The sequence below is a fragment of the Callospermophilus lateralis genome, chromosome 2 (assembly GCF_048772815.1).
Source record: "Callospermophilus lateralis isolate mCalLat2 chromosome 2, mCalLat2.hap1, whole genome shotgun sequence".
Taxonomy (NCBI): Eukaryota; Metazoa; Chordata; class Mammalia; order Rodentia; family Sciuridae; genus Callospermophilus; species Callospermophilus lateralis.
In genome coordinates, this window is record NC_135306.1 from 53951029 (window position 1) to 53978707 (window position 27679).

The 27679-nt window shown below is 38.6% G+C and overlaps 1 protein-coding gene across 1 annotated transcript in view; it reads left to right on the forward strand.

Annotated features, from left to right (window-relative positions):
- The first annotated feature begins 9712 nt into the window (after positions 1-9712).
- The window catches only part of Frem1 (FRAS1 related extracellular matrix 1), a 124506-nt gene continuing 106539 nt past the window's right edge, over positions 9713-27679 (forward strand). The window contains exons 1-5 of the mRNA XM_076843420.2: positions 9713-9946; positions 15074-15168; positions 17598-17899; positions 19235-19431; positions 25409-25732. Of these exons, the coding sequence (XP_076699535.2) occupies positions 9713-9946; positions 15074-15168; positions 17598-17899; positions 19235-19431; positions 25409-25732 (1152 nt within the window). The remainder of the gene's footprint in view (positions 9947-15073; positions 15169-17597; positions 17900-19234; positions 19432-25408; positions 25733-27679) is intronic.

The window sequence follows — 27679 nt, forward strand, 5'->3', positions numbered from 1 at the left end:
AGGCCATATGTCCCTAGAAATTTGTTAATGTCTTCAAGATTTTTAATTTTATTGGAGCATAGGTTTTTCAATGTAGCTTCTGATTATCATCTGTATTTCAGTGGTGTCTGTGGTGATATTTTCACTACAGGTTTTAGTAGTTTGGGTTTTCTCTTTTTCTTCCTTGTCTAAGGGTTTATCAATTTTGTTTATTTTTTCAAAGAACTAACTTTTTGTTTCATTAATTTTTTGAAATTTTTTTGTTTCTATTTCATTAATTTCGGCTCTGATTTTAATTATTTCCTGTCTTCTACTGCTTTTGGTACTGGTTTGTTCTTTTTCTAGGGCTTTGAGATGTAAAGTTAGGTTTTTTTATTTGATGATTTTCTGTTCTTTTAATGAATGAGCTCAATGCAATGAACTGTCCTCTTAGAACTGCCTTCATAATGTCTCAAAGATTTTGATATGTTGTCTCACTATTCTCATTTGCCTATAAGTATTTTTTTAATTTCATCCCTGATTTCTTTAGCTATCCATTGGTCATTTAATAATGTATTATTTAGTCTCTAAGTGTTAGAGGAGCTTCTATTTTTATTTTATTGTTAATTTCTAATTTCATTCAATTTTAAAACATTTATATATGACAGCAGAATGCATTACAATTCTTTTTACACATATAGAGCACTATTTTTCATATCTCTGGTTATATACAAAGTAGATTCACACAAATTCATGTCTTCATACCTGTACTTTGGATAATAATGATAATCACATTCCACCATCATTTATAACTCCATGCCCTCTCCCTTCCCCTCCAACCCCTCTGCCCTATCTAGAGTTCATCTATTCTTCCCATGCTCCCTCTCTCTATCCCACTATGAATCAGCCTCCTTATATCAAAGAAAACATTCAGCATTTGTTTTTTTGGGATTGGCTAACTTCATTTAGCATTATCTTCTCTAACTCCATCCATTTACCTGCAAATGCCATGATTTTATTCTTTTTATTGCTGAGTAATATTCCATTGTGTATATATGCCACATTTTTTTTTTTTTATCCATTCATCTATTGAAGAGCATCTAGTTTGGTTCCATAGTTCAGCTATTGTGAATTGTGCTGCTATAAACATTGATGTGGCTGTGTACCTGTAGTATGCTGTTTTTAAGTCCTTTGGGTATAGACCAAGGAGAGGGATAGCTGGGTCAAATGGTGGTACCATTTCCAATTTTCCAAGAAATCTCCATACTGCTTTCCATATTGACTGCACCTATTTGCAGTCCCACCAGCAGTGTATGAGTGTATCTTTTTCCCTACCTCCTTGCCAACACTTATTGTTGTTTGTCTTCATAATAGCTGCCATTCTGACTGGAGTGAGATGAAATCTTAGAGTGGTTTTGATTTTAATTTCTCTAATTGCTAGTGAGATGAACATTTTTTCATGTATTTGTTGATTGATTATATATCATCTTCTGAGAAATATCTGTTCAGGTCCTTGACCCATTTATTGATTGGGTTATTTTTTTTTAAGTCTATTGATGTGATGAATTACATTTAATTATTTCCTTATGTTGAACCAACCTTGCATACTTGGGATGAATCCTACTTGATCATGGTGCACAATCTTTTTGATATGTTTTTGTGTTTGATTTGCCAGAATTTTATTGAGAATTTTTGCAACTATGTTCATTAGAGATATTGGCCTGAAGTTTTCTTTTTTTGATGGTTTTGGAATCAGAGTGATATTGGCCTCATAGAATGAGTTTGGAAGTGTTGCCTCTTTTTCTATTTCCTGAAATAAATTGAAGATTATTGGTATTAGTTCTTCTTTAAAGGTCTTGTAGACCTCAGCTGTGTATCCATCCAGCCCTGGGCTTTTCTTGGTTGGTAGACTTTTGATGGCATCTGCTATTTCATCACTTAAAATAGATCTGTTTAAATTGTGTATATATCATCCTGATTCAATTTGGGCAAATTATATAACTCTAGAAATTTGTGGATGCCTTCGATATTTTCTATTTTATTGGAGTACAAGTTTTCAAAATAATTTCGAATTATCTTCTGTATTTCTGTAGTGTCTGTTGTGATATTTCCTTTTTTATCACATGTATTAGTGATTTGTTTTCTCTCCATCTCTTCGTTAGCATGGCTAAGGTCTGTCAATTTTATTTATTTTTTCAAAGAACCAAGTTTTTGTCAAAAAACTTTGTCAAGTTTTTGTTGTTTCAATTTTATTGATTTCAGCTCTGATTTTAATTATTTCTTGTCTTCTGATGCTTTTGATGTTGATTTGTTCTTCTTTTCCTAGGGCTTTGAGTTGTATTATTAAGTCATTTATTTGTTGACTTTTTCTTCTTTTTAAGAAATGAACTCCATGCAATGAACTTTCCTCTATGAACTGTTTTCATAGTGTCCCAGAGATTTCAATATGTTGTATCTGTGTTCTCATTCACCTCTAAATTTTTTTAATCTCCTCTTGATATCTTCTGTAACCCATTGTTCATTCAGTAGCATATCATTTAGTCTCCAGGTATTAGAGTGGATTTTATTTTTTATGTTATCATTGATATCTAATTTCATTCCATTATGATCTGATAGAATGCAGGGTAGTCTCTCTACTTTTTTATATTTGCTAAGAGTTGCTTTGTGGCATAGTATATGTTCTATTTTAGAGAAGGATCCATGTGCTGCTGAGAATAAAGTATGTTCTCTTGTTGAAGGATGAAATATTCTATAAATGTCAGTTAAGTCTAAGTTATTGATTATATTATGGAATTCTATAGTTTCTTTGTTCAGCTTTTATGTGGAAGACTTATCTAATGATGAAAGAGGTGTGTTAAAGTCACCCAAAATTATTGTGTGTGGTCTATTTGACTCTTGAACTTGAGAAGGGTTTGTTTGATGAACGTAGATGCTCTAATGTTTGGGACCTATATATTTATAATTGTTAAGTCTTGTTGGTGTATGGTTCCCTTGATCAGTATGTAGTGTTCTTCTTTATTCTTTTTGATTGACTTTAGTTTGAAGTCTACTTTATTTGATATAAGAATGGAAACTCCTGCTTGCTTCTGCAGTCCATGTGGGTGGTATGATTATTTTTCCCAACCCCTCACCTTCAGTCTGTGGATGTCTTTTTCTATGAGATGAGTCTCTTGGAGGCAGCATATTGTTGGGTCTTTTTTTTTTTTTTTTTTTTTTTTTTTTTTTTGATCCTATCTGCTAGTCTATGTCTTTTGATTGGTGAGTTTAGGCCATTAACATTCAGGGTTAATATTAAGACATTATTTGTATTCCCAGACATTTTGTTTATTTTTGGTGACTTGTTTTCTCCTCTGATTAGATTTCCCTTTAGTGTAATCCCTCCCTCTGCTGATTTTCATCATTGTTTTTCATTTCCTCCTCTTGGAATATTTTCCCGAGGATGTTCTGTGGTGCAGGCTTTCTAGTTGTAAATTCTTTTAACTTCTGTTTATCATGGAAGGTTTTTATTTCATCATCAAATCTAAAGCTTAGTTTTGCTGGATATAAGATTCTTGGTTGGCATCCATTTTCTTTCAGAGCTTGGTATATGTTGTTCCATGATCTCCTGGCTTTGAGGGTCTGGGTTGAAAAATCTGCTGAGATAAGAATTGGTCTCCCCCTCTATGTGATATGATTCCTCTCTCTTGCAGCTTTTAAGATTCTATCTTTATTCTGTATTCTAGGCATTTTCATTATAATGTGCCTTGGTGTAGATCTGCTGTAATTTTGTACATTTGGTGTCCTGTAAGGCCCTTGTATTTGGTGTTCTAATTCGTTCTTTGTGCTTGAGAAATTTTCTGATATTACCTCATGAAAAGATTGTGCATTCCTTTGGTTTGAAACTCTGTGCCTTCCTCTATCCCAGTAACTCTTATATTTGATCTTTTTCATGCTGTCCCATAATTCTTGGATGTTCTGTTCATGGTTTCTAACTATCTCCACTATATAATCAACTTTATTTTCCAGATTGTATACTTTGTCTTCATTATCTGACGTTCTTTCTTCCAAGTGATCTAGTCTATTGGTTATGCTTTCTATTGAGTTTTTTATTTGATTTATTGTATTCTTCATTTCAAGGATTTCTGTTTTTTTTTCCCCAGAATCTGTATCTCTCTCTTGAAGTAATATTTTGCTACCTGTATTTGCTCTCTTATCTCATTGTTGGAGTGATCAATTTTTGCCTGTATTTGCTCATTTAGGTCTTTCTTTAATTCACAGATCATTTTAATTATGAATCTTCTGAACACCTTCTCTGACATTTCATCAACTTCGCTGCCCATGGGTTCTGTTATTATAGTGTCCAGGTTTGTTTGGGGGCACTTTCCTCCCTTGTTTTTTCATGTTGTCTATGTGTCTTCCTTTCTTGCAGTGTGGATCTGAGATATTACAGTTTCTTCCCTATATTCTTGTAGTACCCATGCAGATTGTCTCTACCTCACCTTGATACTGGGCTTCCAGACACTGCTGGTGTCCCTCAATGAATACTACTGTATCCTGGATCTGGGTCCTGCACAAGTTGGTGTGGGTGGATTTGGGTCTCTGGGATTGACCTCCCTTGGTAGTCTGTTGGTCAGAAAAGGCAGTCTTGTGCCAGAGGCTAGGCTCTGGCTGGTGTTTGCCCTGCCCAGGAGTGTACTGGGCCTCCTGTGAGCCTGGGACCCACACAGGCTGCAGGTGTGGGTGGATCTCTAATTTCATTCCATTTTGAGCTGATAGAATGCAAGGTAGTATCTCTATTTTTTGTATTTGCTAAGAGTTGCTTTGTGGTCTAAGATGTAGACTAACATTAACAGAATGTTCCATTTGCTTCTGAAAAGAAAGTGTATTCATTCATTGATGAATGAAATATTCTATATATGTCTGTAAAGTCTAAATTATTAATTTTACTTTTTAGTTCTATAGCTTATTTGTTTAGTTTTTTATCTGAAGATCTATGAATTGGTAATCGAGGCATTTTGAAGTCACCCAGTATTATTGTATTCTGATCTATTTGATTCTTGAGATTTTGAAGGATTGTTTGATGTATGTAGCTGCTTCATTGTTTGGGGCATAAATATTTAAGATTATTATATCTTGTTGATGTATAGTTCTCTTGAGCAATGTGAAATGGCCTTGTTTGTCCCTTCTGATAATTTTGACTTGAAACCCACTTTATCAGATATGAGGATAGAAACCCCTGCTTGTTTGCAAGATCCATGTGGATGATATGTTTTCCCCCATCCTTTCACAATGTCTGTGGATGTCTTTGCCTAAGAGGTGTGTCTCTTGCAGAGAGCATATGGTTGGGGCTTACTTTTTAATCAAGTCTGCCGGTTTGTCTTTTGTTTGATGAGTTTAGGCCATTTACATGGAATGTTATTATTGAGAAATGATTCTTATTCCCTGTCATTTTGAATTATTTCTGGTTTTTAATTTGAATTACCTTCTTTCTTGATTGACTATTCTTCTAGTGTAGTCCCTACCTTTGCTGGATTTCATTTTTATTTTTTATTTCTTTTTTATGAAATAGTTTGTTGAGAATGTTCTGTAGGACAGGTTTTTTTAGTTTTAACTTTTGTTTATCATGAAAGTTTTTTATTTCATCATCAAATCTCAAATCTGAATCTTGGTTTTACAGGGTATAGTATTCTTAGTTGTTATCCATTTTCTTTCAGAGCTTGCTATATATTATTACAAAACTTCCTAGTTTTAAGGGTCTGGGTTGAAAAATCAGCTGAGATCTGACTTGGTATCCCTCTAAATGTTACTTGACTTTTTATCTCTGGAAGCCTTAAGAATTCTATCCTTATGCTGTATGTTAGGCATCTTCATCATAATGTGACTTGGTGTAGGTCTGTTGTAATTTTGTATATTTGGGGTCCTAGAAACTTCCTGTATTTGATTTTCCTTTTCATTCTTAAGGTTTGGGAAATTTTCAGACATTATTTCACTGAAATGATTATGCATTCCTTTGGTTTGTATCTCCAAGCCTTTATCTATCCTAATGAATCTTAAGATTGGTCTTTTCATGTTATTCCATATTTCTTAGAAGTTCTGTTCATGCTCTCTTACTGTCTTTTCTCCATGCTCAACTTTATTTTCAAGATTATATATTTTGTCTCTGTCTTGTAAGTGGTCTAGTATGCTGGCCATAGTTTCCAATGAATTTTTGATTTGATTTATTGATTCCTTCATTTTGAGGGTTTCTGTTTTTTTCCCCCCAGAGTATCTATCTCTTTATTGAAGTGATCTTTTTCTTCCTTTATTTGCTCCCTTATATCATCCTTTACCTTGCAGATCAGTTTTACTATGAACATTCTAAACTCCTTCTCTGACATTTCTTTCATTGTGGTGTTGACAGATTATATTTTTGATGTATTTGGTTTGTTTGAGGCAATTTGTTATCTTACTTTTTCATGTTGTTTATATGTCTACCCATATAGTAGTTGATTTTTGAGGCAGAAGGGTTTCTACATTGCCACATGTATTTCTTATCTCATAGTTTCCATCGGTCTGGGGTCTGATCGTGACCTGGCTGGGTTCTCTGATTCAGGTTGTGACCCAGTGTCAATCAAAGTGTTGACTGGGCTCCACTCATATTGGGAGACTTCACTTGGAATAATCCACTTTCAAGCTCATTCAGGTTGTTAACAGAGTCATTTTGTTGTGGCAGCAGAACTCCAGAGCTGTTCTGCTTCCAGTGCAGCAGCAGAACCTCTGGCTTCATTCAGTCATAACAGAGTCCTCTGTGTAGTGACATGTAATCACTTTTGCCTTATCCTGTTGGCTGGAAATGTCACAATATCTGCTGACACTCAAGGAGTAGGAACTTCTGGTTACTAGGAAGCTGGATTATTGGTGGTTACCCTAAGGTCTGTCCATCACAAAGAACCAGAAGGAATTTTTGTTTGGGCATAGAGAGACAAAGAAAGGCATAGCTAAAAAGTTGGAGTTGCCATTAAATTAGGTAAGAACAAAGGAAGAAAGATGGAGAGTTTGATTTTGGCTTCATAAGGATTGAGATAACTGTTACACGCCCATATGGAGATATTAAGGAGAGTTGCGTATGGGTTATGAGAGCCTTAACCTAATTAGTGCATTAATCCATTCATAAGGATTAACTGGGCAGTTAGAGCATTGCTGGAAGAGGTAGGTCACGGGGATTGTGCCTTTGTCCCTGGTGAAAAGAAGGTTCTCTGTTTCCTGGCCATGTCTGGAGCTACTTTTCTCTGCCATGTCCTTCTGTCTCATCACAGGTCCAGACCTATGGAGGTGGCCAACTGTGGACTTTTCCTACTCTGATTGTTCTTTTCAAGTCTTTTGGTCACACTCATGAAAAAATGGACTAAAACGAACTTTAAAGTGGTACTTAAAGACAACAAATGAGATCAAGAGGAGTGAGGGTTCACAGAAAGCCAGTCCAAGCACTGGTCCATCTCCAATATTAAAAAGTCAGGCAGTATAGGAAGAGCCAGTGAAGGAGACTGAGATAGTATGCAGGAGAGGGTGGGGCTCTTGCTGTTTTTATATGTTGATTTAACCAGTCCAAATCTCAGAAAGCAGTTTACTTGTTCATCTCCTTGTTTGGAAGACACCTACCTGCTCAGTTACCTAAGAGTCTCTAAATGTACTGCTTTTCAGTATGAACTTAGATGCCATATGTAAATGGGAAAAAAGATCGTATTTTGTGAAAGTTCAACAACCAAATTTGCATTTTTGCATAAATAAGCCAGACAAATTTAGGCTAACTCTGGGCAACAGGATCAGTGGGAGTGTGTGAACAGTTTTATTTTGGGACTGACACCATAAAAATCAGGCTAATCTGTAAGCATACTTGTCCTTCGGTGACACAGGTCAGGTGCTTCCTCTAAAGTGAAAGGTTTCAAACAGTGGCACCATAAGCTGTCTTCCCCTGATGTATTAATAGAGGTAGTTAATAGAGGCATTTTAAAAATTAGCACAAACACATTTATTCATCAACCAAAGAGATGCTCGTAATTAAACTGAAATAGTTGCATGTAAAATGCTTGCAATAAAGATAATGAACAAAAAAAAGCAGCAAATAAAGATTGCTCATTGAACTGAGCTTGTTCTGATTCAAAGTGATGGTGGGATTTCATTCTACTTTTTCATAGTGTTGAGTACATTGTTCATGATGCATTCTACCACTCATTTTCCATCTTCCAATTTTTGGGCTTCTGTGCTTGCCTTCCCCTCTCATTCCTGATGTTGAACCAATATGCTGTTTGGAAAGTTGTCAGCAGCCTGAGAAGTGTGTTCACACTTCTCTCCCAGGTTATAAGAAAACTCTGCTTCTGAAGTGCTTTTGGTTTTTTTGGTGGGGTATTTGTTACTGCATGAGGCAACACCATCTGTTTAGCCACTGAACCCATTTTTGGAAGAGCAATTCCCACTCCTACTCCCTCACGTGCTCAACAATGCCTCTGCTCTTTAGCAGACGCCATCTTCCTACCAGATGCAAGATGGTGGCCATGGTGGGCACAACTGGGTGTGCAGAGCAGGTGGCACAGGGTCTGGCATGAGGAGGGGTGCCAGAGGCATTTTGTGTACATCCTCTAGCAAACATTTATTTCAGTATTTACTGGTTATATAGAGAAATTTATGAAAATCATTAAACTGTTAACTTTTTTATGGGCATGAGAATCCACCACTGGTTCACTTAAGTATACTCTGAATTTAAAGAGATACTCCGATACATTTTACTTTGGATAAAACCTTTTCAATTCTTTAGAATAGAGAAATAATCATGAAATTCTAAGTGAGGGAAGTAGAAACAGACTCCAGTAGTGTAAATTGAGTACATTATAGGTAGTATTGTAGATGATATAAATACAATGTACACACACCTATATCATCAACTCTGTATATTAAAACTATGTCACTCAATTCATGGTCCTCATTACACATACACAAAAAGTTGAATGCTCACTTAGGAAAAAAAAAATATTTTCTCCAGTTTTTCTCATCAAGTGTGTCTTAGGTGTCTTCATTGCTAGACAGTCAATGCAACAAACAGTGAAGCTCATTTCTTAGTTGGGCTGTGTTGATTCAGAGTTAGTCATGTTTTCAATCAGTGTGTAAATAATCCCATCAGCTCGAACACAAATTTTATTGTAGTCCCCATTTAACTAAAGAGGAAATGGAAGCAAGTTTAGCCCCTTTCTCTGAACTCAAAGGATGACAGGGAGGCCGCCTTGTCTCCTGTTGGACCACACAGGTGACATCCCAGTTGGGGTCTGTTGCATCCGGAAGCAACAGCTGCAAGCCGGGTAATGAAATGTCTGTCTTGCCTTTCAGATGGGCCTGAAGGTCAAGTCAGTTTATTTGTTTTTTAATTAAGCTGAAATTATAGGCTGGATGAAAGATCCCTCTGTGAGTGGTGATCCTTTGAGTAGCTGTACGAAATGTTTCCGTCTCTCACTTTCTCCTAACCCCTTCTTCTGTCTGCAGGATTAGAAAAGCACTTGGGAGGCACATTAATCTTGCTGGCGTTGTCAGGAGTGATCAGCAAGTTTTATTAACAGCCCCTGGATTGGCTGGAAGGCGTCCTTGTGTGAGTCTGGAATGAAAGGGGCATGTTAAGATCTCGGGGCACACCGTCAGGACCCCTCGCCCTGCCCCTTGGACTGTGACCTGAGCCGTGGGAGGAAGCGCAGAAGGCCTCCTCTGTTGGAGAAATTTTGTGATGGCCAGAAGCGAGTGGGCCCCGGTCGGCATGAGCTCTCTAGGTTGGGGAGGCCTCAGTGTCCTCCTGCTTCTGCTGCTCCTGGACCCGGCCAGCCCCACCTTCATCAGCCTGAACCATGGGATGCGGGTGATGAAGGGCGGCTCTGCCTTCCTGTCAGACGATGACCTGAAGTTTGCCATCCCCAAAGAGAAAGATGCCTGCAAAGTGGAAGTTGTGATGAATGAGCCGATAACCCAGAGGGTCGGGAAACTCATGCCACAGGTGGGTCACGTCGGAGATTCTCTGTTCAGTAGCATGGATGAGTTCCAGTGTACAACAGTATGTGAGGGAGGGGGGGAGAGAGGGAGGTCAAAGGTCTCCTGTCTAGCCATCAAAGTTGAGTACTGTGAAGAAGCTCACGTTTGAAATGGTGGGGTTGAAGTTCACAGGCAGAGTAGGAGTATTGTACTGTTTTTCTATGTGAGGTGGAAGTTGTTTTTTAATGACCTTGACTGATTCTAGCTAAGTCTTCTACCACTGACAGGGTTTACTCTTAATCATGCTAACACCTGTGGAGGAGGTCAGGCTCAAACTAATATGGATGCTGGCGTTTTTTCTTAATAATGCACTGTATCAACAAGGCTTTCCAATTTCTTCTCTTGTATTGAAGAGAACTGCTTGATCTTATAGAGTAGTTAATCATCCAGGGAAAAGCGTAATGTAAAAGAAGTACAGATATGCATTTTAGTATATTGCCAATCTATGAGAGAGAGAGAGAGAGAGAGAGAGAGAGAGAGAGAGAGAGAGAGAGAATATGAATATGAATATGGGGCAGCCTTTAAGGGTTGGAGTGGGCAGTCACTTGCAGTGTGTGCTATGGAAGATTCTTATGGAATTCTTCCTGCCCCAAATGACCTCCCCCATTGCCAGTAGTCAAGGTGTCTTTTGATAAGAAATTAGGTCTCAAGAACATTTTAGGACATACTTGTGACCTCAGAATAGTAAGGGTAAAACTTGAGTAAGGGAAGAGAAGTAGAAAAGAGACCTGGAGAACTAAATATTCATTTTATCAAAAATGCCTGCATAAATGTTTCCCCCTTCAAACAAAAGGAGACCTTTTTATTTAAGGGTATTCTATGGTCACTTCTTGGGACTGGGGTGAGTGTGTGGGGACAGAACCCAGGAGTGCTTTACCACTGAGCCGTATCTCCCAATCATTTAATTTGTATTTTTAATTTATTTTTTGTGATAGAATCTTGCTAAGTTGCTGAGGCTGGCCTTGAACTTGTGATCCTCCTGCCTCAGCCCTTCTTAGTCACTGGGATTACAGGTGTGTACCACCATGCCTGGCTCTATAGTCACTTCTTTTGTAGAGAAGAATTCCCTTCTAAACTTTTATTTTCCTATATTGTCTTTGCTTAAAGTAGAAGTTGACCCCTCTACATAATAGAAAATGACCTTTGATTTTATTACTTGTTCCTGCTGTGACTTAACTTTCTCCCAATATAAACAATCTTGAGAATATACTGCTACTGCTTTTGGAAAAATGCACAAATTCCGATTGCTGAACCATAAACACAATTTCCTGTTTGTTTGGCTTAAGAAATGTGTTCATGAAGTGATTCAAACTAGATATTGTAGAGATGGAATAAAGAGGCTTAAATAGATGCTAGCTCCAATGATTATCTCTAGGCATTTCATTTACCATACTTAAATTTATAGACCAATTCTGAAATATGTGAATTCTATGGAAGAGAGTCTCACAATGGAGGTATACAGTAACTAAATGTCTAAACTAGATGTGACAGTAACTAAATGTCTCCCACCAGATTCCTTTGAGATTTTCTTTTGTCAGTCAAAGACCTTTGGGTAGGATCTTAAACATAGGATACAATCATGTCCATAAGTATGGAGACGTTGTATTCCCGAGTGTTTGGTAGTCCCAACTTCTCCCTGTATTACACAGCAGCAGGCAATGCAGAGCAATGGCAGGGATTGGGGTCAAAAGCCAAGTGAAGAATTAGGAGCAGTAAGATGGCACCTTGGTCCTAGTGGCTTGGAGTCCTTGATAAGGCATGGACCCAGTGCTGTACTAAATACAAATATGGACACCTTATAAAGATGATCAATTGTTAATATGATACCCTTTCCAATAAATATAGTTTTTAAAAAGGGTCCAACACTTAGAAATGGCGTTATTTTGGGGGAGAGAGAAGTAAATTCCTACTGAGAGCCAGCAGAGGCAAGCTGTCTAAGCTGTTGTCCTGTGCAAGCAGGACAAAGCCCTATCATTCACCAGTTTCTCCTCCTTGAAGGCAATTTGGAATGAATCCGTTACTACCTAGCAGCCTCTGAGGTCAGTCCTCTTTCTACCCCAGATAACCTAAGACTCCTTAACACCGTGGCACTCAGAGAATAACGAAGTCCCCTCCGAGATAGTGAGTTTTAATGGTTCTGCTTCTTTGGTGCTGAGGCACAGGGGAGCGGAAAGGGATCCAGGTGATGAGAACTAGATAAAAATCCCATGTGGTCACAAGGATGAAGGGTTGGAGTAGACCTCTGAGTCATCTCTTTCAGATTTTAGGGCAAAACTCTGGTTACTAGATAGATAATCTGGAACAGAAATAACAAAATGCCTGGCTGATTTAGGAAATTCTTGACTGCTTGGAAATATCCCAAACCATATTGATCCTTTTGTTTCTGGTCTCATTTTTAAAAAGTATTATTGACGGCTGGGATGTGGCTCAGTGGTAAAGTGCTTGCCTAGCATGTGTGAGGCCCTGGGTTTGATTCTCAGCACTGCATATAAAGAAATAAAATAAAAGTCCATTGATAACTTAAAAAAAAAAGTATTATTGATCCCTTAGTGTGCTATTGCTCATGTTAAAAAAGTATTATTAAGTTCTGAATGTTCAGTGTGTGCATTTCTAGAAGTAAATATGATATCTCAAGTTGATTTACATAATCTAAAGTAGATATGTGATTTTTATCTTCCAAAATTGATTCTATGATACCAGTAAATCAGGAAGCTAAGGCAGGAGGATCACAAGTTCAAGGCCAGCCTCAGCAACCTAGTGAAACCCTAAGCAACTCAGTGAGACTGTGTCTCAAAATAAAAAATAAAAAAGGGCTGAGATGAAATGCCCCTGGGTTAAATCCCTAGTACAAAAAAATTATTCTATTGTATAGGAGTCCATTAAAATGTAGAGTCTCATCTCCAGTTTACCAAATAGCAGAGCTTTGTGCCATAGAAAATTTTATATAGTGAGAAAACAGTTTCTCCAGCCATCTATTTTTTAAATTTTTCATAATTTCTATAAAAAACTAGATTCTCATGTAAAGTCTGAGTTGAAGGGAATTTGTGCTTGGTTTTTAACCCCAGCTGGTTCAGCCCTCTCCAGGGATTTATTCCTTATAGAGTTCTTGAAATTAAGCATAGCCAAGTTCACACACACACACAGACACACACACACAGACACACAGCCTAAATATTATTCATATATATATATATATATATAATATACTTACAAACATTGTTTTTTAATAACTTTATTGTGCTTTATTTTTTTATGTGGTACTGAGTATCGAACTCAGTGCCTCACACATGCGAGGCAAGTGCTCTACCACTGAACCACAACCCCAGCTCTAAACATTATTCTTTAATAGAGCTTAATATTAAGCTTAAAGCTAGGCTTATGTGAACCCATTTCTAGCAAGATGACTGTATTAACAACACCCTGCTGTGTAATGAACAGTTTCATGTGATTTGCACAGAAAATGTTTTGCTTAACATCTGTTCAATTAGTGTTTTCATTTCATTACTGAAGTTTGTCTCAGAACCAACAGGTTCATTTTCCTACTAGATATTTGGAAAGGGACTTCAGTGGGTGCATGCCAGTGCCTTCTGTTGAGATCACCCCCTTGATAGAGTCAATTAGACAAGGTCGATGGCCGTTTGTCGCACTCCTGTTTTAGGACAAGACAGCCTCACTTAGCAGTTCTGACACCTGACCCAGAGCAAGAAGTTTCCTGGGTGGAAAAGCACCTCAGTCTAGTGCTGAGCTTGCTTTTTTTTTTTTTTTTTTGAATGGGAAATAAAGCAGTAAGAAAATATCTCTAGTTTGAACTAGTTTACTGTCGTTAAAGTGAGTAATGACTTAGGAATGTGTGACAATTTAATTATAAATTGTAATTGAAAAGCAGTTGAAGTGGAAAAAAACAAAGCTAGACAGTAATTAGAAAAGGATTTAGCTCTCCTTTGTTTTAGTTAGTAAATTTATGGACAATTATGGTTGTCGCCTTTTATAAAAGGAAAACATATTACGAAACATTAAACAGATGTTTCTTTTAGCAAAGCAGATTGTCTCTTTATTACCACGACTATTTGTCAATGGGGTGGGGAAGGGCTTCTCTTTATCTCCTTCCTAGTTATCAAATGAAGAGGAGAGCCAGGGATATCTGTAAGAAAAGAAAGTCATTTGTGTTGGTAATAACATCTTCTCAGGGTGGATTCTGTTGTCTGAAATGGTTGAGACTAAAAAAGGTAAAGACTAGACACCATCAGCTCCATAGCGAGGATGTGTAAATACCTCAGGGGTATTTCTCAGCCTTCTACCAACTCAGATTGGGCAGAATGAAGGTCATGCTGAGTCTGAAAGAGAAGACTTTTCTTTCAAAACTAGGATTCCCCCCAAACCAGCCATTTCCTTAATCATTTTGAATGAGGTGGTGCAGTTAATTATCTTTATTTGAATAGAAGTTGCCTTTAGAATTCTATGTCTCATCATCCATTTCTGCTATTATATAACTAATAAAAGCTGTCTTTTGCAAGTATATAAGAAATAATTATGGTTCATATTTGACTCTGATCAACCACAATAGCACCCCACCCCCCCACAGTGGCTTCCTCGTTGAATGTAAAAATGCTATTTGGAAAAGAAAGAAAAAACAGGAGAACACATGTATACAGAACAAATACAGTTTGTTGGTGGGTGGGTTAATGCTTGCCTTTTCATACAGACACACAGAAAGATCCCTTTAACCCAATTGCTAGAAACCCCTGAAGGGAGTAAATAGAAGTTTTGATAAATGGAACCATATTTTAAAAGTCTGCAAAAAGGTAGCCATTTAGGCAGTAATTACCCCTAATTTACTTGTTTGATCTGCTTGGATTTTCATAATTTAGATATTCACTGAACAAGACTCAGCTGTATGGTGAGTGGGCATGGGGTAGGATAGAGGTGGTAGTTAATATGTGCAAGCGCACGCGTGCGCACACACACACACACACACACACGTGTGCATACCACTCACAGGCCATAGTTTTTCCAGGAGGTACTTGAGATCTGGAAAAATAAAACTTTGCACCAATTTTCTCATGTATATTTATCCATTTTTCATGTGAACTAGGTCTTTGACTGCCATTTCCTTCCCAATGAAGTCAGGTATGTTCACAACGGTTGCCCGATTCTTGATGAAGACACAGTGAAACTTCGACTTTACAGGTGAGTGGACTAGGAGCTCTGATTATGTGTTGCCAGACAACCATTCTATTTACTTGGGTTTTTTTCTGTGGATATATATTATTGTGAAGGGAGTTAATAGATTCCAAACAAGAAAGTAATTAATAGAAATTGGAGGCCTGAGTGGTAAGGCAAGAATTGTGGCTAATTTTCAATCATCTTCATTTGAATTATTGTCTTGGGGCTTTTCTACAAATTACTAACTCCATCCTGTTTCTATTTAGTGTTCTTATGCAAGTATCTCTGGTATCCCAAACTATCACGTATAATAAGAAAAAAAAGTTACAAATGGCAAATTCTTCATGAGAATCAATTAGGAAATATGCTCCAAAATTGAATGAAAAAAAATTTTTTTTTGATGACTAGCTGTTCAGTTACAGGAAGTACAATATCTTCCACTTTTAAACATTAAATAATTCAAATGTGCTTAAAATCAGTTACAAAGCTAAACATAGAGTGATCATATGACCTAGTAATTTCCCTTCTAGGTATATACACAAGAGAAATAAAAGCGTATGTTTGTACAAACACTTGTACAGGAATGTTCATGACAGCATTATTCATAACAGCCAAAAAGTTGTACGAATTCAACTGACAAATCTATATAATATAATATTATTCAGACATGAAAAGGAATGAAGCATGGATTCATGGGACAACTTGGCTGATCTTTGAAAACATTATGCTAAGTGAAAAAAGTCAGACACAAAAGGACAAATATTGTATGGTTTCATTTATATGAAATGTCCAAAGTAGGCAAATCCATAGGAACAGTAGATTAGTGGTTGCCAGAGGCTGGGTTAGGGGCCTCTGGGGAGTGACTACATGGGTATGGATGTCTTTTTGGGGTGATGAAAGTATTATGGAATTAGATAGTTGAGATATTTATATAACTTTGTGAATATATTAAAAACCATTGAGTTGTATCTTTTAAAAGAATAAATTTCATAATATGTGAATTATATAAAAAAATAATTTTAAGGTTATAGCTATGGTATTTCAGACTTCATAGAAGCAAGTGAGGACAGGGTAGGTGGAGTAGACCTTTATATAATTGTTTACTTAAGAGTATTTGATTAAAACAGGTTGGTATAAATTTATTGTAAGTACTGCAACAATGCATTCGAGTTTTGAAGAAGACTTTGGAACCGTGAATCATTCTATAGCATTTATAACCACCCACTACAGATCAGGGTCCACACAGACCACAGGAAACTTAAGGATGAAGATGCACAAACTCTTGGTGCTCATGGTCAAATGCGAAAGATGGGCAGATAATTAGAATGCAGAGCCACAAGTGCCTCGAAAAAGGCAAAATACTGTGCTCAGAAAATCAAGTGGCACCCACTTTCCTTAGAAAGCTAAAAATCATCATGCAAGGCTTTCCAAGACTTTAGTGTTAAAAGACAGACTTCAAAGATCTTGCTGGGAAGGGCTGAAAGGCTGATGAATTCTAGCTGCTCTACTCCTTCCTTGAGTTCCCTTGGGGGAAGAAGATTGGTAGAGTACACGCAGGAAGGCTGCCACTGCTTGTCGTTTGATGACATTTGAAATAGAATATCCAGCATAGTTGGGGGCAGAGATCAGGGAGCATGTTTATTTCCCTCCTCCCTCTTCTCCAGCTTCTATGGCAAGTGATTTGACTTCTCTGTGCCTCAGTTTCATCATTGCAAAGTAAGAATGAAAATATCTTCAATAGGTTCTTCTCAGTACTGAAAAAGATACGGTGGTCAGGAGTTCAGCATAGAGTTTAGTGTGTTCTGGGTCGCAATAAAAGCATATCAACGAAGAGCTGAATTATTAATGCAAATACATCACTCATTAATTTCAAACTCTCAAAAAACAAAACAAACAACAATAACAAAACCATATGACAACACATCTCTATTAGCCTCTGCAAATACCCTGAGAACAGAGTCCACAGAGGATGGAAGTAGTGGAAGTAACCATTGCTGATACGATTTTCATGGCAAGCAGACCTTGAATGTCCACCCGTTTTGTGGTATTTCTGAAGAACAAAAGGGCCTTGATACTACAGAAACTCCTTGCCCCTTCACTCCTGAAATAAAACTCAATCCATAAAGAATATAGGCCTTATACCCCTAAATTTGTTATGTTGGAGGTGAGACTCCAAGGTCTCCGCAGTCCTTACCTGTCAGTATGGATGATGAGCTTGAGAGCAGGCATTGAAAGAAAAGGGCTGGAGAAAGAAGCAGCAGGAAAAGCATCCACACCAAAGTAAAGAGAAGGGATGAGACCCGAGAGGTTGAGAGTACAGCAGGAAATTAAATCAAAACTCCACCCGATGCAAAAATTTGTGAAGGCCGGTTTTTAAGCTTCAAGCTAAGTGCCCAGGTATCCGAAGTGTCTGAGCACCAATACTTATTTCCTTTGCTTTGACCTCTCTACAGATTCACTGAGACAGACACCTTCACTGAAACCTTTACCCTGCGGGTCTATCTCATGGAGCCAGACTGCAACATTATCCGCATGAGTAGCAAGGTCCTGGAGGTGTCTGAATTCTACGGCCTGTCCCGAGCCATTGATAAGAACCTGCTCAGATTCGACTATGAGAGGACGGCGGGCCTGGAGTGTACCGTCAGACTGGACCCTTTGAGAACTAGGCTGCCAGCTCACGGCCAGATGGTTGTGGTGGAGCCTCGCCCAGAAGGACCCCGTGGAGATCAGCCACACAGTTTTTTCCCTGAGTCCCGTATGATAACTTTCAGTATTTATCTGGATATTACTAAAACTGACAAAAATATCCATGAATGGTCACCTTCCACTAGACAAATAGTTCTACTTAATATGATTTTAGCATCTTGGGAAGAAAATGTAGGTTAGTGGTTAAGTGCATGGATTTTGGAATCAGAAAGATCTGGATTTGAAAACTCCTTCTGCTATTCATTTTCTATGTTATTTTAGTTATGAATCTTCTGTCTAAGCCTCTGGGAGATGGGAAAAGATAATAGCTGCTCCATAGAGTTAAATAAGGATGGGAGTAAAGGAGATCACACACTGGATGGGCTTAACACAGTGTCTGGCTCATAGGAAGTCTTCTTTAATTATCAATTGTTATAGTAAAAGCAATGGCAGCAGCAGTAAGAGTGGTTTATTTATACTTCATTAGATATTATTGGATTGTGATCTAGCTTGAAGTAGAGCTGGTAGGTAGCATGGTTTAAATCAGGAAGCATTAATGGATGAGGTTCCTTCCATTATTCATTCAATTAATATGTTGGATACTTCCTATATGCATAATAATGTCTCAGGAACCATGAGAAGAACAAAAAATATAAGGAATAATCAAACTTGTAGTAATATCTTGCATTTGGCCAGAAGTTTACCATCAAAGATACACTTGAACATAAATCATCTCATTTCCTCTTCACAACCACCTGTCTATGAAATGGAGTATCTGTTTTATGTGACATGGAAATGAAACTCAAAAAATAACTAGCCTATGAGTGTCATACACCTAACAAGTGAAAAATGCAGTTGGGTAGAGACACAAAGACTACTGGAGAGAGAATTACGGTTTTTGGTAAGACAGCACAGGTTGGTCCAGGTGGTCCACTGAGTGTTTAAGGGAAGGTTTAGAAAAAAAGATTAATTAGACTGAGAAGGACATGCAGGACTTGAGTGTGTGATGAGCACCGTGGGGAGAGCATTTTGGTGAGTAGAACAGTCTGGTAGAGATTGCATGATGGAGCCATGAAGCTGATGCTCTCAAGGGAAGATGAGAGCTAAGCAGTAGGCGCTATAGCGAGCCACTGGCCTGTTAGTCAGACACATTCAATCACCAGAAAACACGTTTTATTTTTTTCCTCTCAGTTTAACTTTGGGTGGGCAAGAGAACTGGTCACTTGTTCTTTTCACTGAAGGAAATTATAAGCTTTCAGAATAATGCTAAACCTAGGAAGGGATTGGAAGATACATCTGAGTATTCCTGGGGTCTGTAAGAATGAATACATGTCTAAAGGTGGGTTTTTGTTTTTACACCTGTGGTATTCAAGTGGCAAGCTTAATGCAGCATTGTTCATTTTAGAACTGGGAATGGAACTGAAGTGTCCAGGTGGAAGCTGTACCCTGGAATTGAAGAAAATAGCAAGTCTCCAAGTGAGCTGTGAGGAGTTCCTGATGATGGGGCTTCGTTACCAACACATGCAACCCCCTTCTCCCAACATTGATTATATCTCCATCCAACTGGACCTCACAGATAGTAGGAGTCAAATCGTATACAAGGTACAGTGGGGTTATGGGTTGATGACGACAGTCAACTGCACAGAAGGGCTCATGCCACTTCCCAGGCCAGGAAGAGTTCCTGGGCCCTGGAGGGTAACACTGCCTGGCATCTCAATGCAACTGCAGGCCTATTTGTTCTGCCAACAAGTGCTTAAAGTGATATCTTTTTTTTTTTTTTTTTTAAAGAAGAGAGAGAGAGAGAGAGAGAGAGAGAGAGAGAGAGAGAGAGAGAGAGAGAGAGAATTTTTTAATATTTATTTTTTAGTTTTTGGTGGACACAACATCTTTGTTTGTATGTGGTGCTGAGGATTGAACCTGGGCCGCATGCATGCCAGGCGAGCGTGCTACCGCTTGAGCCACATCCCCAGCCCCTTAAAGTGATATCTTTTACGTGTGATATTAGATAATTTCTCTCTCTGGTTCTCGATCACTAAGGCAGCTTGGAAAGGATTGGGGCTGATTACATGTTAACAACCATTTTTGCTCTTTACCAGCAGTATTTCCCCCGCCCCATACTCTGGTGCTGGGGATTGAATGCGGGGCCTTGCACATGCTAAGCGTGCACTCTACCACTGAACTGCATCCCCCAGGCCCTTTCAACACTTTTCAGTCTGTTGGTTGGCCCTCTGTGGCACCTTCTCTTTGATATTTCCTTTTTTCTTGACATCAGGGACTCCACTGTGCAAACCCACAGGCAACCAGGAGGGAGGGGAACCTCAGTCCCACTTCCATGGTTGTGACCAAGGATCTCATTTTCAGTCTTTCAGACTTCAGGACAGAGGTCTGGGCATCCCAGCCTGTCTCCCAAGGCTTTTTCCATCTTCCAGTCTCTTAATTTCTCTTGCCCCACCTCTTCTTGATTTCTTCACACTGAAATGACGACTGAAAGTGGAATCAACCTTTATGAAGTATTTAACGTCCTTGTTAATCTACAGTCTGCTTATTTGGGAAACTGGGGACAAGAGCACACCTGCTTAAAAAGCTCGGTTTGTGCTGGTGTAAGACGATCCAGGATGACATCTGGAAAGACTTCCGTTTTTACAATCTGCCTCCCCCCTAGGATCTGTCCTAAGAGGCTCAGTGAAGTAGTGAACATTATTACCCAGTGGAATTGATAACTCAAGAAGTAATAAAGACATGACAAAACAAGATCATGGAATTTTAGATTTAAGATCTGGAAAAATCACTTCCAGGTAGTCGGGTCTAATTTATTAGGAGCTTTTAAAGGATGGATTTCTGAGTCTAATATCTGAACACTGGCCCAGGTTGCCTGGGTTCAAATGTCTGCTTATCCATCCATGTGACTTTGGACTTCGTGTTTCATTTTCTTCAGCTTAAAATAAGGATAGTAGTCCCTCTTTCTTAGAGAAACTAGAGGATTAAAAGAGACAATAAAACCATACTTATAAATAAAACCATATTTGTGCTTGGCACAAAGCCAGACCCATATTAAGCATATTTATTTTTGCTAGTTTAAAAAGCCACTGAGTAAAAAGTTTAGGATAAGCCAGGTTTGGAAATAATTGGTTGAGTCCAAGCCCCCGTTTTTGGCAGTGGTGACGCAGAGAAATTATGTACCTGACCCACACGTGCATGCCTGTTTTATGCATGTCGTGATCAAAACTCTAGATCTAGATGTTTTCTGTTTTGACACAAACTCTTTTCCCTTTCAATGATTTCTCATCTCAGTCTAAAAACTTAGAGACATTTTTCTTTCCAGCTGATTTTTCTTATTTTTCTCAGTCTATTGAGTTACGGTTTTACTATATTTTTAGATCTGTTTCATTGGGAGGTTATCCCTTTGAATGACCTCCATGCTTTATTTAGCATTAACCTATTCCATAGTCAATTTGGTTTGTCACAACAGATCCATTTCTGAAGATGAATATGCTCATGGCAGAGAATATTAAAAAACAGAACAAAGTAAGAAGAAAATAAAATGAGCTGTTTTGCTACCATTTTTACATACAGAGACATACCCAGAGGGGAGGTACACATACCAGAGCTGGTTTTATGAAATTGAATTTATATTACACATGAAGTTTTGTACATTGTTCTTTTGTTATTTTTTTTATGACTGTAGAGTTCATCCTCATAAAGTAACTATATGATCATTTACCCATAATTTCTTGTACATTTTTAAAGGTCTTTCTCTTTACATTTGCCTTTTGACTCATCTGAAATAAATTTTATCATATGGTGGAACACGAGGAATTATTTTTCTTCCAGTAGCCAAATTTCCTACACTATTTGTTGGACAACCACCTTGCTTCCCATTGACAGTAATGACTCTTCTGTTGTGTGGTGAGATATAGAGAACGCTGTTTCAAGGCTGGCTCTTTCGTACTTTAGGTTTACCTACTTATTGTCATGATGGTACCACATCATCCTATGTATAATCAGTCAAGCTCTTCCTCATTGCTCCTCTGTAAAGCCGTTTCCCCCTATTTTTAGTCCCAAATAAATAATTCAATAATTTATGTTAGTTTTTTTTAAAGCCCTAAGGAGTTTATCAGTATTGGATTAAAACTATAAATTCTCTGAGGCAGAGATAGAATATTATGGCATTTAGGATATTAAATCTTCTTGTCCAGAAATAAGGTATCTCACTTTATCTGGGCAAATGTTATACATTTCTATAATGTGTATGGTTTCCTTCATGGAAGTTGAGCACAAAAATTAAACCCAGTCCTGGGCAGTTTATTTTTGTGAAACTGTTGTGAATAGAATTCCACCCCCATGATATCTTCTCATTGGTTATTGATGAAAAACAGGAAAGCTATTTTTTGGTATCATTTATCTGGCTTCTTTCCTGAATTTAATTATTTAAAGTGTTTTTTTTTTTTTCAGTTCTTTGCACTTTCAAAGACCATAATTACATCTTATCACAAATGGTGATAATTTCGGTCTTTTCCTGTAATTTTTCCTCTTCAATTCTATTCCCCACAGGTTTGACCAGAATACATTAAATAAAATGTTGCTTACAAGCATCTTTGTCTTGTATATTTTATCCATCTTAATGACCTACCTTGACTTTTTCAATGCTTCTTGCCGTAAGTTCATCTTTGTTTGAAATTAATGTGGTTATTCTGCTTTTCTCCCTTAACATGATATGTGTGTGGGTCATCCTTTCACTTTTGATCTTTCAGTATAACTTTCAGTTCCTTCCTATAAGGTACATTTAACTAAGCATTTTCACAGAATTTTGTAAGAATTTTCTCAAATAAAGAAATACAAACTATTTATATTTGTGGTAATAATGGATACATGTGTTTCTTACTTTTCTTGTTTTTATGCCTTCTTGCTAATTGAAAACATTTTTGCTTATCACCATGTACAAGGCCCTGAGTTCCATCTTCGGAACCACAGACACAAAAAATTTGTCTTGCAAAATAGGTTAAGGTCTGGGGATACAGCTCAGTTGGTAGAATGCTTGCCTCACATGCACAAGGCCCTGGGTACGATCCCCAGTACCACACACACACACACACACACACACACACACACAAGTTATACTTTCTTTGCCTTTATCTTATCTGCTTATAGAAGTCTTTTATCTCATTTTATATTTTATGGGGTCTCTTGGCTCCTTCCTAGGTATGTGAGGGTGAGTGCAGTTGATCCTCTCTCCTGGCAATTGCCCAACTCCCATGCTTTGTTTATATAATTTGCAATTTCTGTTCTAATTTATGATTGTGATACCTTATTATTTCTCATATCACCTATCTTTTAAGTAAGCATTTTTGACATTGGTATCCATTTTAATTAACATTTAAAATAACATTTGTTTAGACTTAAGACTTAATTGATCTCAGTGTACTACACTGGTCCTTTTAAATCATGATTTACCATTTCTTGACTTTTCCTACTATGCATCTTCAAATAATATTTTTCCCATGGCACGTGAAGAATCTCTATATCTTAGGATGTCATTCATTTGCCCGTGTCAACGTGCAGTGGGAAGAGGCGGGGTTGTCTTCTCTGATTCTCTCTTGCAGTTCTCTCTTCTTCCAAGCTTTGCTGGCTAGTGTCTGAACTTTTGGGCTGGTGCTTTTGGGGGCTGTTGGAGAGAGAGGGGCCTTATTTTCTCAGGCACTGATGGAGTATGGTTTCATGTTCTGTGAGCCTGGCAGATGTTTCAAGCTGCTTCAGTGTCTCAGGAGCAAGTTCATGGTTTCTCTGGACAGCCCTGTCACAGGGGTCTCTCCTTCTCTTAGAGAATGCATTTCTAACCTGAATGGTCATTTGCAAATTTTCCTGCAGTCCCTAGGATGTGATTCCTATCTCTAGCTTTATGCTGCTAGACTTTTGGCCTCTGAAGGATGCTCCCTAAAGGTCAGGGTCCAGGATAACCCCCAATCAGCCCTCTGTCTCTTGTGGCCCACATCTGGAAGCACTCATATGTCCCTTACTGCCACAAAAAATGACAGGCTGCTCCCAGCACTGCCACCATTGTTCTTCTGCTCTGGCCTCTGCCCTTGCTCAGGTATGAGCTGAGAATTTCCCTCTGTCCCCAGCTATAGAGCACACTTACAGGCTATCTCAAGGAAACTTCTCTCCTGACACCTGAGACGAGGGATGTGCCATTGACCCATCCTTCCTGCCTTGAGGGGTGTGTGGGGTGTGGGGTGGGGAAAGTGACTCCTCACAGCAGAGGGCTCCTCTGTCCAAATACATCTCTGTCTCATACCTCTCTCAACATTTTGGTATTCTTATAGCAGAGGAGAGAGTCTTGGAGTCTAGAACCATTCCTAGACAATTTGCTAGGTAAATTTTGAATACGGGATCTGTCTCACGCTCACTTTGAAATCTGATGTCCCTTCTATTGGAATGTCATTTGAGATTGAGCCAAGAATTCCATTTTTAACTTTATGTTGCATATAGACAACCACTCCTAGTCCAGGCCAGTGTCCATCAGCATGACACTGGCCAATTGAGCCTGGTTCTGTCAACAGTGGGATCCATCACATTCTGTGACAGCCAGAATCTATTGCTGTGAGGATTCTTTCCACCAGAGCATGCATTGAGACTGCAGATTCTATGATGTCAGTGCATGGTTTCTTTTGAAAGCTCTCTTATGTGTAGCTCCTAATTTTTTTTTTTTTTTTTTGTACCAGGGATTGAACTCAGGGGCACTCAGCCACTGAACCACATCCCCAGCTCTATTTTGTATTTTATTTAGAGACAGGGTCTCACTTAGTTGCTTAGTGCCTCACCATTGCTGAGACTGGCTTTGAACTCATGATCCTCCTGACTTAGACTCCGGAGATGCTGGGATTACAGGTGTGTGCCACTGCACACAGCCATAGCTCCCAATTTTTAAGATGCTTTTCTAGTTTGAGTGTTCACTTGCTACCAAACAAACTGAGTGAGCCTCCTTCAGTTGCACAAGTACAGAGTCACAAAGACATTCTTCCTTCATCCTTCCCCCTGTCCTCCTTAAAACCACCTGTCAGGAGGAGGGCAGGGTGGCCGGAGGAAGCTGGTGTGCATGCTAGACACTGCCAAGTGCTCTGCTGTGGTTATTTCATTTAATCCTCACTAGATAATTGGGAGTCTAGAATTCCCATTTATAGATGGGGAGAAAAATGAGATTTGGAAGTTAGATAACTTGTCTAAAGTCACACAAATTACAAGTGCAGGAGATGGAATCGTAAGCACAGTTATTTCTGATGCCAAAATAGGTGTTCCCTTCTTAACCCTTGATGCATATTGGAGTCACTGGGGAGCTCTGAAAATACCAAATACCACTTATCTGGTCCCCTCCTTGGAACAATTAAGTGAGAACCTTAGGAGGTGGATTCTGGCTGTCATGTGTTAACACTCTCCAGGTGATTCTAATGTGCAGCCAGGATTGTGAGCACAGCTGGATGTGTCCTTTGGGCTGTAGCTTTATTACATATCATGCTGTTAATCCTGTGCATTATAGCTCTATTCATATGATTTCCCTCTTCCTATTTTTCTTCTCCTTCAAAAGTCAGAGAGTGCGTGGTTGCCTGTCTACATCAGAGCTGGCATTCCGAATCAGATTCCAAGGGCTGCGTTCATGGCCATGTTTATTCTGGAAGTGGATCAGTTCATCCTGACCTCTTTGACTACATCAGTTCTGGACTGTGAAGAGGATGAGACCCCCAAACCCTTGCTGGTGTTCAACATTACAAAAGCCCCACTCCAGGGCTACATGACTCACCTGTTGGATCACACCAGACCGATCTCCTCGTTCACCTGGAAGGACCTCAGCAACATGCAGATTGCCTATCAGCCTCCTAACAGCAGCCATTCTGAGAGGAGAAATTATGAGGTGAGAAGGAAGAGAGGCAGAGTCTCCAGCCTCATTTTTATTCAATTATTCAAGAGGCCATTTCTGACTGGATGATGTGGCACATACCCGTAATCCTAGAGGCTTGGGAGGCTGAGGCAGGAGGATCTCAAGTTCAAAGCAGCCTCAGAAACTTAGTAAGGCTCTAAGCAACTTAGCAAGACTTGGTTCAAAAATAAAAACTAAAAAAAGGCTGGGGATGTGGCTCAGTGGTTAAGTGGCCCTGGGTTCACTCCCTATAACCCGTGCCCCCTCCAAAAAAAACAGAGGCTACTTCTGTCAATCCTACGTTATGTTGATACATTCTTTGCCTCAGAAGAGAATCATCAGTGTAACTAAGGATGCAGACTAAATGCCAGGGGAAGCCATGCAGAGACAAGCCCAGAGAGACATGGTGGTGGTCAGCTGAAGAGAGAGCTGGTCCCTCGGCAAGTAGCTGCAACTCAGCTCTAACTGGTTGCCGCCATGTAGAGCCACATGGGTCTTTTTTCACCCTAGTTCTCATCTGTCCAGAGGAGCTGGAAATCTATAGTTTCTTATAAAAATATCTTCACCTTTTAAATATAGAAAACATAAAAATTGTAAAAAATATTTTGCCAACAACAAAGTCTTTCTGAGGGCCACATCTCACCCAGGGCTTGCCAGTTTGAGAACTCTGGTGTCCCCCTACAGCCTTCTTGCATTATATAGATCGCTGAAGTTAGAGATGAATTTGTTCATGACTTTTTTATTAATAACTTCTCTTTTTATCTTGTTTATTAATACCTTCTCTTTTTATCTTGTTTGTAACTAACAATATTGACTCAGGGAAGGAGAAGCCATAGTCTGACCTGATAACTAATTTTGCTATCAAATACTCTCCATGAGGAAGTCCTCCTTCTATCTGATCTAAATCCCCTTTGCTGCAGGTTTCAGCCTCTTTCCTCTTGTTTTGGATTCAGTGGAAGTTGAGAACAGCTGGTTACTATCTTGCCTATGATAACACTTCACATCCTTAAAGACCCACCAGCAAGTCATTCAGACAGGATGGAAAATTTAAATGAGCAGATTGAGAAAGACTTGAGTTCAGGTTTATTAAGGAAAATGAGTGTTCCTGGGGTTACCAGACTGTCTTCCATGTAATTTAGGCATTTGCAGCATTTAGCTTCAAGGGCAATCCAAAGGCTTCAGGCTGTAAGAGCTATGCATTGCCCTTTGCTTTTATTTTCTTCCCTTTTTAATAGTGTGTGGCAGCTGCATTTTCTTTCCTTTACTGGCCTCTCATTCCTTCCCTGGTATGAAGTAATTTTTCATTATACATCCAGTTTTACCCTGAGCTCACAAACAAAGCACTGCCATTCCGGCTGTGTTCTATGTGTATTTTCTGGCATTATATAATGTAATCTTATAGCAAAACCTGTCCAAATGTGGTCCTTTTCTTTTTCTTTTTTTTTTTTTATTAGGCGGTAACTCCCAATTTTCTCAGTGGAGATTATGCATTTTTCAGGTTTGTGGGCAGAAAGCCCCGGGCCTAGGGTCCAATCTAATGTGTATTTACACCTTTCAAAAAGTCATCCTGTGTCCCTGTTGAGTTTCATTTTTAGATTGTTACTTTGGCACCTTGAATTGGTTTCTTTTGTTATTCAGTATTTGGGGATATGTTGCTACTAATTATTTTTTTTTTATCTTCTCAAATGGACCCCACATTCTTCAGAAATTAGTGTCTCTTGTAATCCTCTGTTATAGTTCATCCTTCTTTTCAAGAATGTGGTGCTATGTAAACATAGCATGTAGCTCAAATCTTATCACATGGCTTCTACTTATTAGTTATGAACTTCATAACTCATAAGCACAACTAAGCAAAAAAAAAAATATATCTTGTTACTTAAATGTTTTTCTTCATGGTGGGTGCACTTTTTTTTCTGGGATACCAAGGATTGAACTCAGGGA